The 13756-nt window shown below is 54.6% G+C and overlaps 1 protein-coding gene across 10 annotated transcripts in view; it reads left to right on the top strand.

The window, feature by feature from the left end:
* The first annotated feature begins 9428 nt into the window (after positions 1–9428).
* The window catches only part of ATXN2 (ataxin 2), a 52962-nt gene continuing 48634 nt past the window's right edge, over positions 9429–13756 (top strand). For 4 of the 10 annotated variants that reach the window (XM_084491523.1, XM_084491520.1, XM_084491522.1 and 1 more), the window contains exon 1: positions 9430–9727. In XM_084491523.1, the coding sequence (XP_084347649.1) occupies positions 9558–9727 (170 nt within the window). In that variant the 5' untranslated portion in view covers positions 9430–9557. Of the gene's footprint in view, positions 9728–13756 lie in introns of all 10 variants that reach the window. The other 6 variants (XM_084491517.1, XM_084491516.1, XM_084491513.1 and 3 more) reach the window with 3 other exon arrangements.

Below are 13756 nucleotides of genomic sequence, written 5' to 3'. Positions count from 1 at the left end.
GTGAGTCTGCATAATCTGCTTCCTGACATTACTGACTGGAGGTGTTAAACTTCCTCGCGTTTGTTCGTGCACTTGTTGCATCCACTGCTTTGGTTGGAAGATCTGCCCCGATCACCTGGAACTTCCACCTTTTCTAACTTTGTAGCATGAATGTACACGAACTCTTTTCTAGCGTGTGGATTGTACAGCCTCTGCCTTCTGTAAATTATTTTAAGGACCTAGCGATGTACAACACAGCTTGCTCTCCTATAGAAGCTATTTTATTTAAGATATATTTTTACACCACCTGAAGATCCTCCAACCTTTCGCTGGAAGCTTGCTTTGTGTAGAACACTAAGATGCTGTACTGTATCTTGGACTTCGTTTTCAAAAAACGTGACTGAAAATTAAAAGGGCGAGGGCGTGCAGCGTGTCTGTGTGTGCTAACTGGCCGGGGAGGGAGGAGGTGGCAGGGAAAAGGGCAAAACGTGTGGCCTGTTCATTTTAAAGTCCTGACTTGAAGGCAGAGCTGCCCCGATGAGCTTTTTGTGATGTTTGGGTTGGGGGGAAGCTTCATTCAGTTGAGCTGGTAGGAGATAAGGCAGGGTAGGTATCTCCAGCTCAGAAGTGGGAAGCTCATGCAGGAAAAGCAAGGCTGGTTGAATACTTGTGTTAAATCAATTTACCCCGTCCTCGAGGAGTCCCCTTCACCTCCTAAAATCGTGCTGGGTGGCAAGGCAACCTGGGCTGTCTATCTGGCTGCTTACTGCTGCAGATGAGCGGCTTATTGCCCCCTGTGGGACCGTGCCGCAGGGTAGAGGCAGCGCTGCTGTGGGCTGAGGCCACGCAGAAGCCCAGAGGCTGCTCCAGGGCTTCCTCGCCCCTCCTCTGGACACCCAAGTGCCTGGAAAAAGCAGCGGGGCTCGAACCTCTCCCGCCTGTGGTCTGCTCCAACATCTGGTCAGATTTGTGGCCGGTGACTCAGGATCGCCACAGCAAAAGGTTGCAGCAGCACAAAGCTTCCTCCGAGCACTGGACGGCCGAGGGTGGCCAAGCTCCCGCTGTGATTAGGAGCCTTAAAATAGATTTTATATAAAGAGTTCTAAAACCATGAAGGAAAACTCCCCCTGCTGAACGGCGAAGGGGTCGTGCTGCTTCCCCTGGTGCCGTGCTGGGTGCCTGGAGCGGTGCTGAAACACCTGGGGTGCCTTGGCACTACACACGGTGGAAGAGGGGGGAGATGTTCCAGCAGGAGCAGCGAATGGAGGAGCTCTGTGCTGCGGACAGGGCAGCAAAAACGGCCAAGGCAGCTCCAGAGCATCCAGCATCACCCTTGGTGAGTGTCCAGCATTACCCTGGGGTGAGAGCACCCATCTGCTGCAGGTCACCGGGGACTGTAGGAAATGCTGCGGGATCTGAAATGGCCAGGGAGAAACCCAGATGGAGAGGAGTGGGAGCCAGAAGTTGCACCCAGCTTGGCAGCGTCCCCCTGGCTTTGAGGACGCCGCCAGGATTCGGCCCAGCTCCCGGGGAGAGGCGCTTAAACGGGGCGGCGAGTTGACGCGGATCCTCGTCATCCCTTCGGACTGTGGGGCCAGGGACTCGATAATATTTCAGTGGGCCCGTTTGCCCCTTGGGAACGCGTCCCGTAACGCCAATTAATGCCTGCAGTGACACTGGTCTGCTGGTTTAGGAGCTGAGGACCCAGGTGAGGTGCCACCCCTGTGCTTCGTGCCCTGGAAAAGCCCCACACTGGCAGGGCAGACACGGAGGAACCCCGCAGGTGTCCGTCTGTCCATCCAAGCCTGACAGACACCGTGCTCCCCATGCCCCATAGAGGGGCAGGGTCATGCCTGCTGGGGCCGGGGTAGCGGCATCGCTCCGCGCCGCGTTTATCTTTCCATCAGAGCCGAATTCCCCAAGGCCCCGTGGAAAATTCCTGCCTTGATCCGCGCCGCCCGGCGTGTCCGTTCTCGTCGGAGCGCCGAGGAAGTGGCGCTGGGATCTCTCCTACGCTTTTTTCCCCCCCTCTTCTCAAGCGAGCGGGCAGCGGGCTCGGATAACAGGGGCTGAGGGCAAACCCACCCAGCCCACGGCGCTCTCCAAAGGGGCCCCGCTCCTGTCTGCAGTGCTTGAGGCCATTTGTGTCTCCTCCAGGTTAAGCCCTGCACGGGTTATGAGAATCAGGAAAACCTGAGCTACAAAACTCTGGGGAAACTCGTGAGCCTGGGCCCTTTTGGGACGCAGCAATCCGTGCAGATCCCAGCTTTTTTAGTAAAATTATCTGCTGCTCCCAGCCTTTCCTGCTCCGTGACCCCTCCAGCAGCACCCAGGGTCCAGGTCCACGCTGCTGCAGCTCCCCGAGGAGCAGGAGGTGCTTCTGGACGTTCGCTTTCTTTAAGGTCCGAGTCACGGCCCTGCGCCAAACCCTTCCTGCTCCCGCACCACCCCTGAGCAAACGCTTTTGGAGCAGCAGGCAGCGTTTATAGCTTTGCCCCCTCTTGACCTGGAAGTAATTGGTTAATTGCGTGAGACAACAAAACCTCGAGACGCTCACGTGCTTTCCTGCCACCTTCGAGCAGCGAGCGGGAGGGGAGGGTCGCGCTCCTCCTAAATATGTTAGAAACATCAAGAGAAACCAATGTTTCCTTCCCCGCCAGGAAATCGGTCCCACTTGAGCCTATTTTGGGGCCGGCAGCTCCTATAAAGCTCCTGGGGGGCTCCGCAGCCTCGCTGGAGCTGGCTCAGGGGCAGGGTTTGGGCAGCAGGTAAAGGTTTTGGGGCTCCCTGGTGCCAGCACGCCAGGAGGTGGGGATGTGGGCCTTTGTGCAGGTGTAGCCACGCGATGGTTTTGTGGTCGTGGATGTTAACGGGGTTTGTGGGCTCGAGGGCAGGGGGAGAGAGGCGAGGAGGAGCCGTCTGCTGGCTCCTGCTCTCGGCGTGTTGCTCCCAGCCTGAGATCCCCGCGGGTGCTGGTGCCGAAGGTGGCACCTGGCTGAGCTGCCCCTAGAGCAGGTGGAGAGGGTGCAAAAAATCTGCAAAAGCCACCTGGCTGCCCCAGGCCGAGCAGTCAGCTCCTTTATGCGCTTGAGGAGTGCTTTCCTGGAGGTAGTTTACAACTTGGCTGCTTTCCTTTCCTGTTTTCAGCATCCCCATGCTCCTGTGGGGCAATGTCAATGTGGGACGTGGCTTGGTTTTTGGGGTGTGATGCTGGTGATGTTCCTGCCAGCTGTCTGCACCTCTCTGCCTCTCTCTTCCTTCTCCCCTCTGCTTACAGGTGGCTTTATGTGATCATTTTTGGCATCTATTGCTGGGTCTCTCCGTTAGGTGAAGAAATGCCCTGTGAGCAGAGGGGCACAAGAAACAAACCCACCTCGGAGCTCCCCCTCTCTCTGGGGACGGGGGAGACCCCCGCAGGAGTGGCTGAGGTTCCAAGAAAACTCACGGCGCTCACACCTGAGCTCTAAACCTAAAGCCACAGCGGATCTGCTTGGGGTGTAAAACGTGCTCAGGTCTTTGGGAACAATTCCTCTGCTCCACTGCTAAGCTCGGTCCAAGCAGAATTAACGCTGGGAGGAATCCCAGTGCTGTTGGCGCGCATCCACGGCCTGCCTGGAGCCCCAGCTGGAAAACCACCCGTGAGGGCTGAGCAGGAGATGGGGACCCCGATGGTGAGGACCTGGCTGCTCCCATCCTGCCTGCTTCGCTCCACAAGCACAGGGAACGCGCCAGGAGCAGAGGGAGCCTTCCCCAGCCAATTCTCCTTGCCAAATACTTCCCATTTTTCTCCAGCTTCACAAGGGAGAAGCGGAAAGCCCAGGAGCTCCCGGCCTCCCCCTCACCATCCTGCCCCTGCGGCTTCACGGCAAGGGAGACCCAGCTCGGGGTCCCAAGGGGTCCACGGGGGGACGGAGCCGCTGCGGGGCTGCCGAGGTTTGTTGCAGCCGGGTGGCACCGCAGGCGCTTTCCTCCGCAGCGCTCGGTCGTGCTGCAGAAGCGGTTTAAGAGGATTAGGTATTCCTGATCGTGTTCGCAGCTGCACTAGCTGTAACCGAGAGGAGAAATCCAAGCGCTTCATCTTGGGAAGTGACTCCGTGGGGCTGGAAGGGAATTCTCCCCCGGGACCCCGCATCTGGGTATGTTCTCAGCCCCGGCTCTCGCCCGGAGCCGCGCGTATTCGCGGTTCCTGCGGGGCCGTGGCTGAAATTGTGCCGTCTGGCCGCCTTAGAAAGCCCAGGCTCTTGTGGAAAACGTGGTGCGAGCCAGCCCGGATGCAGGGCTCCGAGCTGCAGTCCTGCCTCCAAAATGTCAGCTCCCACGCAGAAAGGTCGACGGCTCCCGAGTGCCCCAAATGAAACAGAGAACGCCTTGGGAAGCGCGCCGGGTTGCAACGAGAAAGGGAGACCCTCCCCGGCTGTCAGCACGAGGATTTCCTCAGCAGTCCCACTGCCATCGTCCACGTTGTCTCGGCGCTTCAGCGGGGAAAACTGATTTCCCTGCATTCCTGCACACGGCCAAGCTTCGGCGTCAGGTTCCCGTGCGCTCAGGGCTTCACCACCCCAAGAAAAAACCACCTGGAGGTTCCCTCTGTGGCTTGGCCCTGCTGAGATGCTGCTGGGGCGGTGCTGGGGCTCGGCAGGACGCCCCCTGCTCTCCCCTGAGGCCACCGCTGCCGAGCCCTTGGCTGCGACCGCAGGCAGGCTGGGCTGAGGGGGAGTATGGAATCCATTAAGCTTTTTTCCAACCTTAAACAAAAATGTGGCCTCGGAACCAAGAAGACACCCCTCCTTGACACGCTCACGCTCGCTGGAAGCGCTCGGCGCTGCCGGCGGAGGCTGGGCCCCGGGGGTTGCTGCACGGAGGGGTGGGAGGTTTTTCTCCACCGGTGGAGCTGCTGCCGATGCTCCCAGGGTTCATCCCGAGCCAAAAACACCGATCTGAGCCTCAGGTGCGAGGGGAAAAGTTGCACAGCTTGGATATTTCTGATGGTTTTAGCAGGGAGTTCTGGAGGTCAGGAGGGGGAACGCCAGAGGTAGCAAATCCAGCCCTTTCCAAACCCGCTTGTGTGCCAAAAAATGACAACCAAAATCCTAAGCCGAGGTTTGTCCTTCAACCGTACCTGTGCCTGCTCTGGAGTGGTTTCCTTCTAATCACTGGGGATTAAAAGCAAAGTGCACCGAAACATCTGAGGTGAGGGGGCACGGAGGAAATTCCTCGCACGCTGGTAATAACAACGGAAAGCGGCTCTGTGAAGCAAACCTGAGGCTGACTTGGTTTTTAATGGACATCTGTCTGTAGGGGGAAAAAATGCCATGGCAACTGGCTTTCTTGTTGGCATGCCTGTCTCAGCAAAGGGATGGGGAGAGGACGGGTACTGAAGGGTCTGCGCAGCAGCGCTCGGGAAATGTGGAGGCACAGCTCGACGAGGCTGCGAGGCGAAGGTTGTTTATGCTCCACGAGCACCAGATCTTGAGGGATTTAAGAGCTAAATCTTGGCATAACGATCGCTTTGTCTGCTGCTGCTTAGCCGGAGTTAGGCTGGGTCCTCCCCTCCCCTTTGTGAAAAAGCTAAATCAAATAAATAAAACGATAACCGAATAAAGCACGGGGCTAGGGCCAAGACCTCCTGGCGCTGGGGCAGAGCCGGGGGCTCCCCGTTTGCAGCCCCATCCCGAACCCGCAGTGGAAATGGGGGGCCTCCGACCAGCTCCTGCCTCCCGAGGAGGCGAAAGCCCTTGCTTAGGGACCGCAGCTGATGGAAATAGAGAGTGAGGTTCATTGAGCTGGTGGTTATAGGTAAAAGGAGCTCTGGCACTCGTGCCCCTCTCTCCCAAGCCTTGTGGACGTTTTCCCTCAGCTCCTGTTGGCAGCAGGGACGCCGCTGGCGTGCGCGGCCCCGTGGCGCGTCTGCCACCCGCAGCCCCAAGGGAGCAGGAGGAGGATGTTCCTGGAAGGAATTGGGAAGGCAGCGGTATGAAGCTGCACGTGGGGCTCGGAAACATGAACGTGGTGGGAGCTGGAGCCGAGCTGTGACTCGGAGGGGCCGCAGGCGATGAAAAGAGGCCACACGGCGACCAGGGTGGGGAGGAAGAGCTGAAGCAGGCTGAGGTTGTCTCGCCTTGGAGCTGGGGCTTTGCTCAGTGATGCGCACGTGCCTCTTTCAGGTTTGGCCAGTGGTGCGTTCATCAGTTAAACCTGATTGCAGCTTTGGTGACGAGCTGATATGCTCTCTCTCCGGGAAGTGCTTCTCACGTTGGTTACAGCGCCTGATTTGTTTTCCTAACGTCTTTCTGAGCGTCTCTTTGGAGATTCCCCGTGCCCATAGCGTCGTTCACAAAGCTTCAGCCTCCAAGAGAGGGATTAGTGGTAATGGATAAATAAGAGAAGTCTTCGGGGAGAAGAAAACACACGTGTAGAAATACTCAGGTCTGCGAGCTGCTCTCACAGCTGATTCTGCTTAAAATAAATGCTGAGGGCTCGTGTCGGCTGCCCCTCCACGGGCGTGCGTGTTTCATCACGTCGAGGGCTGCTGAGGATCACCCCGGCTGGCCCGAGGAAGCGCACGATACCTCAGAGCAGGTTGTATCAAGGAAACGTTGCATCATGCAGCACTTCCGGGTAAGTAACGATGCTATCAGGCTCATTAATCTTCATGTGCAAATACAGCTCGCACATGCAGACGCAGAACTGAATGGAAGTAGTAGTTTGTAAAAAAAAAAAAAAAAAAAACAGCTCTAACCTGGGATGTGGACAGAATGGGTGAAATAGGACGGGATTCTCCCCTGGAGCTGGTGGCTTCTGTTTCTTGGACATTGAATCTGGGGTTTTTCTGCAGCCAGACCACTGCATGCAGAGGAAATAAAATTTAAAAAAAAGCTGTGTGCGTGTCAATAGAGCCAAATCATAAAGTAATAAAAATGGAATATTGGGAATTGCTGCCTGTAAAAGAAAAGCCGTACGCAGGTAGAAGTGGGTCAAGGGAGCTGTGTGCTGTAACGGGAGCACGATCCCGTTGCACGGGCGCGTTGGGCTCGCCGTGGAAGCACGCTCACAAGGAGAGGCTGAAGCAGCACCTGCTGCCTCCGTCGGGCTGCAGCCGGGTCCGGTGCCCAAACTGCAGGTCTGCTGGTGGATGTCACTGCCCCGGCCACTTCGGCTCGGTCACTGCTGCGTTCGCTTTGAAGTGTTTGCATGAAGATGCTCGACAAACAAAAACGGGAGGCACAATGAAAGCCAAACAGAGCTTAACAAAACAAAGAATACATTGAAGGAGAAAACAAGTCAAACAGCAACTGCGCTTGAGTCATTACTGCAGATACGAACACGAGAGCCTTATTCACACAACCACTTTCAAAGTACATAATGTTGCCCCAAAATATAAGTTAATGTGTTCATATCACGTCTTAGAAACCATCCCTGCCTGTGGAACTTGCTTTTTTTTGTGTTCCTGACATCCTTGAATATCAAGGGCTTCGTCTTTGCCAGCAGGACTCCACAGCATGGCTGCCACTTCAGCACAGTGGAGGCTCTGTAATAGTTCTTAACCTTTACTCCACAAAGAGTGACTAATTGCCGTGCACGTAAATGTCCCTAGCTGAAAAAGCATTGAAATAACTTCCTTTACATTAAAAACAAAAAACAAAAACAAGAGCCCTGTTAAGTGTCCTGGATGTGCTAGACTTTGTCTCTTATCAGACTTCCTTGGCTTTTTGGGAAATGTCTTTTATCATGAGAAGCAAACTGACGAAATCACTGTTGAGTAGGGAGCCCTCTTTCTACCTGTAGCTTACTTGAATTCATTTCAAGGCGTATTTTGGAGCCCTCAGGTTCTCCCCCCGCTGCATTTCTCCTGTTGCGGTAGCACTTTGAGGCCCTCCCTCAGTCTGAGGTCCTTCGGGATAAACCAAAAGGCACAGGAGAAATTAGGAGTTTGGTGAAATGCAGGCTTTTGAGTGCTAGCGGATTTTATTATTTTATTTATATACGTGTAATTTTTAAAAGTTGTTTCCTAGCTTTTCCTTTAGGTAATATTAGCTACTTCCCATTACTAGAGCTTCCCGGGCTGCAGAAATCCTCGATATCCTCCTCTCCCAGTTCTGTGGCCCTGAAGGAGCAAAACCTTCAGCAAGTTCACTGAAGTGATGGTAAAATATAACTTCCCTGGAACTGCTGGCTCTTTTTTGGGCATTTTCAGCGGAGCAATTCTTTGTGCCGAGCCCACCTCAGCTCGCACCCAGCTCCTAGCAAACAACGCGTTAACCACGGGGTTATTTGGGCCTGCAAGGTGAAACAAAACCAGGAGTTTAACAGTCAAAAGTATAGGGAAAAATGCTAATTTAAGAAAGCTGTTAAATATTGTTATCTTTTTACCACCGCGTGTTGCCACCCACAACTTTCAACCGCATGGGAAAACTGTTGCTTTACGAGCAAGGTGTATAAATAATGCCTGCCGAACAGCACCGCTCCTGCTTATTACATTTGAATCCTGTGGGATTTCTGGAGCATTTCTATGAATAGATTAGACTCTGAGCATTTTGAGTAACCATGGCTATAAATCAATTTAGCTCTTTGGGCTTGCGACTTGCATCTGCTCCTACTAATCCCGCGCGTCCACGGGCTTTTATCGGGACAGGGGCGGTTTTATTTTGATGCCGTAGCGTTGGCTGGGGGGGATCCGTGACAACACCCGGAGCCCTGGTGCTGCTCGGTGAGGGCAAGGAATCACTTTATTTCCTCAGACTGCGGCATTTTTTTGTATTTTTTTTTCTGGGGGGGTGGGGGGGGGACCCCCAAGGATTGTGCAACTGTGAGGGGTTGGCCGGTGGGGTTGAGCCGCACCACAGGGCTCGCAGCTTTCGGCCTCCTCATGCTCCTGAGGGGCTTGGGTATGAGGAGAAGGGGGTGGTTGGGGGCGGTTGGGGCCGTGAGGGGCTGTGGGGGGCCGGTTGGGGGCCGTGAGGGGCCCTCATCCCGGCGCCGTCCCGCGCCGCCTCACGTGTCCCCGTCCCGCCGCTCCCCCGCCTCCGCCCCTTCACCCTTCGCCGCCGCAGCACCGCCGCGTCTCCCTCCGACTTCCCGTAAAGAGTCCGCCGCCTCCCCCCCTTCCCATCCACCTCCCTCCCCGCCTCCCTCCCTTTCTCCCTTTTTCCCCATCTCCTCGGCGATCCCGAGAGATCGACCCGGTTGCGGCTCAACCGATCCCGGTACCGCCATTAACCCCCCCCTTTCCCCCCCCCCCCCTCACAACCACCATCGCGGTGTAGTCCCGGCCTTTCCCCCCCCCCTCCCTCCCTTCTCTCCCCTCAGCGGCCGGATCCCTCCGCGCCGCGCTCCGCTCCGCTCCGCTCCCTCCGCGCCGTTGGGGAGCTCCCGGCCGAGCCCCGCCGAGCCCAGCCCCGGCCCCGACCCCAGCCCCGGCTCCCCCCCTCCCCTTCCCCGGCTCCCGTCAGCGCAGCGCGGCTCCCCCCTCCCCCTTTTCCCTTTCCCTTCTCTCCCTCCTCCCTTCTCCTCCTCCCTCCCTCCCTCCCTTCCCCCGGCCTCTCTCCTCAGCTCTCGCCCTCTCCCTTCAGCCCCTCGCCATGTCCCTCAAGCAAGCGGCGGCGGCGGCGCAGGCCGCCGGCAACAACCGCAAACCCCCCGGTGGTGGCAGCGGAGGAGGAGGAGGTGGTGGAGGAGGAGGAGGAGGAGGAGGAGGAGGAGGCCCCGGTCTCCCGTCAGCTGCGGGCGGCGGGAGGCAGAACATGGGCAGGTGGGTGCGCGGCGCCGGGGAGAGGAGAAAAAAAAAAAAAAAAAAAAAAAAATAAGGAGGAAGGGGGGGAAAAAAAAAAAAAGGGGAAAAAAAAAAAAAAGGGGGGGGGGGGGGGGAAAAAAGCGGGGCCGCGGCGCTGGGGGGCTCCGCCCGGCGGGGCGGGGGAGCCGGCATGGCGGCGGGCGGGGCGGCCGCAAGGCCCCGCTCACGGCTGGAGGAGGAGGAGGAGGAAAGGGGAGGAAGAAGAAGGAGGAGGAGGAGGAGGAGGAGGAGGGGTGGGGGGAGCCCTGACGGTTCCGCAGTGCCGCCGCCGGGGCGAGGCCGCGGCCCCGGTGCCCTTCACGGAGGAAGCCGGGGACGCGCCGGGGCCGCCTCCATTTTGCGGCGAGGGGCTCGGGGCTCCCCCCCCCCACCCCCCCCTTCTTCCCTTCCCTTCCCTTCCCTTCCCTTCCCTTCCCTTCCCTTCCCTTCCCTTCCCTCCCCCCTTTTTCTCTTTCGTCCCCTTTTCCCCTTCTTCTCCTCAGCCCCGAGGCCGCCGGGAGCCGCCTGGAGAGAGGAGAAAAAAAAATAAAATAAAAAAAAAAGGAGGGGGGGGGGGCCCGATGGGGCCGCACGTGGGGTAGGGGGGGGCGGGGGAAATTAAAAAAAAAAAACGGGAGAAAATGGGAGAAAAAATGAGGGGGGAGGGGGGCAGGGAGCAGGGATTGGGATCCCCCCCCCCCCCACGGCATCCTCCCGCTGCGCCTTAATCCCCCCCCCCCCCGCCCCGATCGCGTTTTAAAACGAAAATACCGAATTTTTATTTTTATTTTTTTTTTTAAATATATTTTTTAAAAATTTTGTATTGATTTATGCAATTATTTATTTATTTTCCCGGCCCGATCGCAACAAAACGCAGCGCCCGGCGGCCTGCGGCGATGGGCGCTCGTAGCAAGGCCGGGCCCTGGAGGAGGAGGAGGAGGAAGGGGGAAGGGGGGGGGGGGGACAGCAAAAGGGCCGGGTCCCTCCCTTCCCTTCCCTTCCCGGTCCTCCCCCTCCGGCCACCCCTTCCCCGGGCCCCCCTTCTCCACCCCCCCTCCTTGAGCCGCCCGAGGGGACCAGGCCCGGCCTCTCGCCTGGTTTTTCCCCCCCCCCCCCCGAGCTCCGGGGGTGCCAGCGAACAATCGGAGGAGGAGGAGGAGGATGGTGGCGGGCTGAAGGTCACCACGCTTACCCGGGGTAGTTCCCTTCAACCTGGCCTTTTTTTTAAATTTTTATTTTAGTATTTTTTACCCCCCCCCCCCATCTCCTCACTTTGGTGCGTTGGCAATAAAAAAAAAAAAAAAAAAAAAAAAAAAAAAAAAAGAGTTGACGGCGGCTCCATTGTTGCACATCCCTGAAAATGGAGTTGTACTTTGTTACCGCTCTGGGGAACTGGGAAGGGGGGGAAAAAGCTTTGGTAGGGTGGAAAAGGAACGAAATGAACTGAAATAGTATCAGCGGGTGCCCCAACGAGGGGTTGAAATAATTCCCTGTTTTTTTTTTGTTTTTTTTTTTTACATATGGCTGTCTGGGTTGCCCATGATGTTTACTGTGCCTCGCTGAACAGTTACCCCTGCCAACAGACAGTGGCACTATAGAGGTTAATGTGAAGGACAACAAAACCCACAGCTTTTTTTTTAAAAAACATTTTTATTTTGCAAAATTCCGGATTGTGAGCACTCGTCTCGGTAGATGAAAGGTGTGAGCTTCGGTTCCTTTGTCAAGCTGTAAAATTAAAGCCAGGGGCTTTCTCCTCCCAGCCTTGCTGCCTTGCCACTTTTGTTGGATAGATTCCATCTCAGAACTTCTTAGGGAGTTGTAGTGGGACTGTTAAACGACCAACGTGCGCCCACAGCGGTGTTTATACTTTTTTTTTTATAAAAAAATAAAATTAAAAATAGATTCTTGAAGTTGGCTCTGAAAGGCAAGTCAGTAAAATCCCAGTCCCTGTGCTGATGGAGCCCCACAGGACACCTTCAGAGAGCTTTTCCTGTCGCTACCCTAAGTAAAAGCCTTGCCTCTTTTTGGACTACAAACCTTAGGGTGGTTCATGCTGCAATATTTTTCCTGTAAATGAAAAGCTGAGCGGCTTTCCTCTTTGAAAAATCAAATTGCTTTTTAGCTGGCCTGCATCTTGCTTCCAACTCAAAGTGTTGCATTTAACAGAAACTTAAACATCTCCAGTTCTTGCCAGGCTTTCTTCTTAGCAGTATTGCAGCTCGGTTCTCTGCAGCACAGGTATCCTTTTTTCTTTTTTTTTTTTTTTGGTTGCATCTCAGGATTAAAAAAAAAAAAAAATGTTGCTTTTCAGGGCCAGGTTGATTGTAAAGGCTTAAATTTGGGTAGAAAGTTTGATAGTTAACTGTCCTGGGCTAAATTTTATGCTGGTTTCAGTACTGTAATACTGGGTTGGGCTGAGGGAGGGTCAGCCTTGCTCCCTGTTTGTGTTTCTGTGGTCTTGGAGCGGTGGATTTACGTGTTTCGTATTTTAAAAGGTAAGATGTGGTGGGAAAGAGTGGGAAATTCCAAAGTTTGCTTTTTCATTGTTACTCCTTCCCCTTTTACACTGGGGGAAGAAAAATCACAAAATGAGGTTTCTTTCCAGGTGTTTAAAAATTAAACAAGAAGAATTAATCTATATATATCTTTAATAAAACAGGCAGGAGGTGCAGTTCTGCTTGTCTTTAGTAGTAGCTGCACGTGGAACGTGGCAGGTGGGAAATTGGGCCAGAGGGGGGGATGCCAATAGATGTTAAACTTTAAATAAAGAAAATGTAGGGCCTCACCTACAAACCTGCCCCGAGCACCAGTCAGAACCTTTCCTGGTGCCTACATTTTGAGGTTTAGTTGAGTTTGTCCCTAAAACAGCCACGAGGAGGCTGACAGCCCTATGGCTAGGGGTTGCATCTGCCTCAGCCCACCTTCAAACTCTGCAGCCTTTTTTTGCTTTGGCATTTTGTCTGAAGGCAGAGCCCCCCAGCTCTGGGTTTGGAGGGTGAGGTGCCTGGCTACAATTGTGGCAAAAGGCCCTTTTCTTTTGGGTTTGGGAACTTTCTTGCCCAACTGAACCTGGGTGCCCTTTATCAATATTATAAGCTTCTGTCTTTTATACATTGGTTTAACCATTAAAAAGTGAAAAATGAAATTATCCAACGTTGCGTAGCTTGGTTTTGAGGCTTGGCGCTCCTTGCCTGCTCTTACTTTCCTTTTTCTTGCCCTCCTTTCTTAGCCCAACTGAAGAAAGGGCAGAAGGGAGGTGTCGGTTCTGTTAGGGTAGAAATAATTGGGGATATTGACTACCGAGGCGCCCGAAAATAACGCGAGGGACTGTTCTGGAGGCTCGTTCCCACATGGCAATCAGAGGTTTTCTAGTTCATTCTGCTGTCTTTGTGTGTGTCGGTTTTAATGCAGCTGTGCTGAACTGCTGAGCAAAATAAACGGCTAACCTGCGGGGCTCTTCCCTTCCAGCAGTTAATTCGTTTCACAGCGATATTCTGAACCCGCTTCTGAGTAAGTTTTAATTTACCGACGGATTCGTTGCGAGGTGTCTGAAGGAGGTTCCTCGGTGACCAAGTCCATCAACAGGCACAAGTGTGCACTTGATTCAGGCGTGCTTATCTGCTCAGGCACTACAGAAGTTGTCTTGCACGAAGACAAGAGCAGACATTTAATAACGTCAGAATTGGGAAAAAATACCGAAAACAACGCTGCGGTACTGCTCGTCTGACCTTAATTTGACAGCTTTGGCTCGTTTGACTCCTCTATAGGCAATTTCTGCGCTTAAGCGAGGTCTGAACTTTGTACCTGTGAGCTCTTCCTTAGAGGAAGGCTTTATCAGCTCTCCGCACTCGTAATGAAAGTTCCGTGGAGTGTCCTTAAATGGTTCTCAGAGCTGTAGTAGTGGCAGGGAGTGCTCCAGAAACTCCTATTCCCTCCGTTAAACTCCACGGTCTTTGTAGTTGCACTGCTGCTGCAGACATTAATTGCAGTGTGGGTGCCTCTGTTTCT

The sequence above is a fragment of the Aythya ferina genome, assembly GCF_964211825.1.
Source record: "Aythya ferina genome assembly, chromosome: 17".
In the NCBI taxonomy this organism is placed as follows: Eukaryota; Metazoa; Chordata; class Aves; order Anseriformes; family Anatidae; genus Aythya; species Aythya ferina.
Note: the sequence above shows the minus strand (reverse complement) of the source record. Positions and strands in the feature narration are given on the sequence as shown.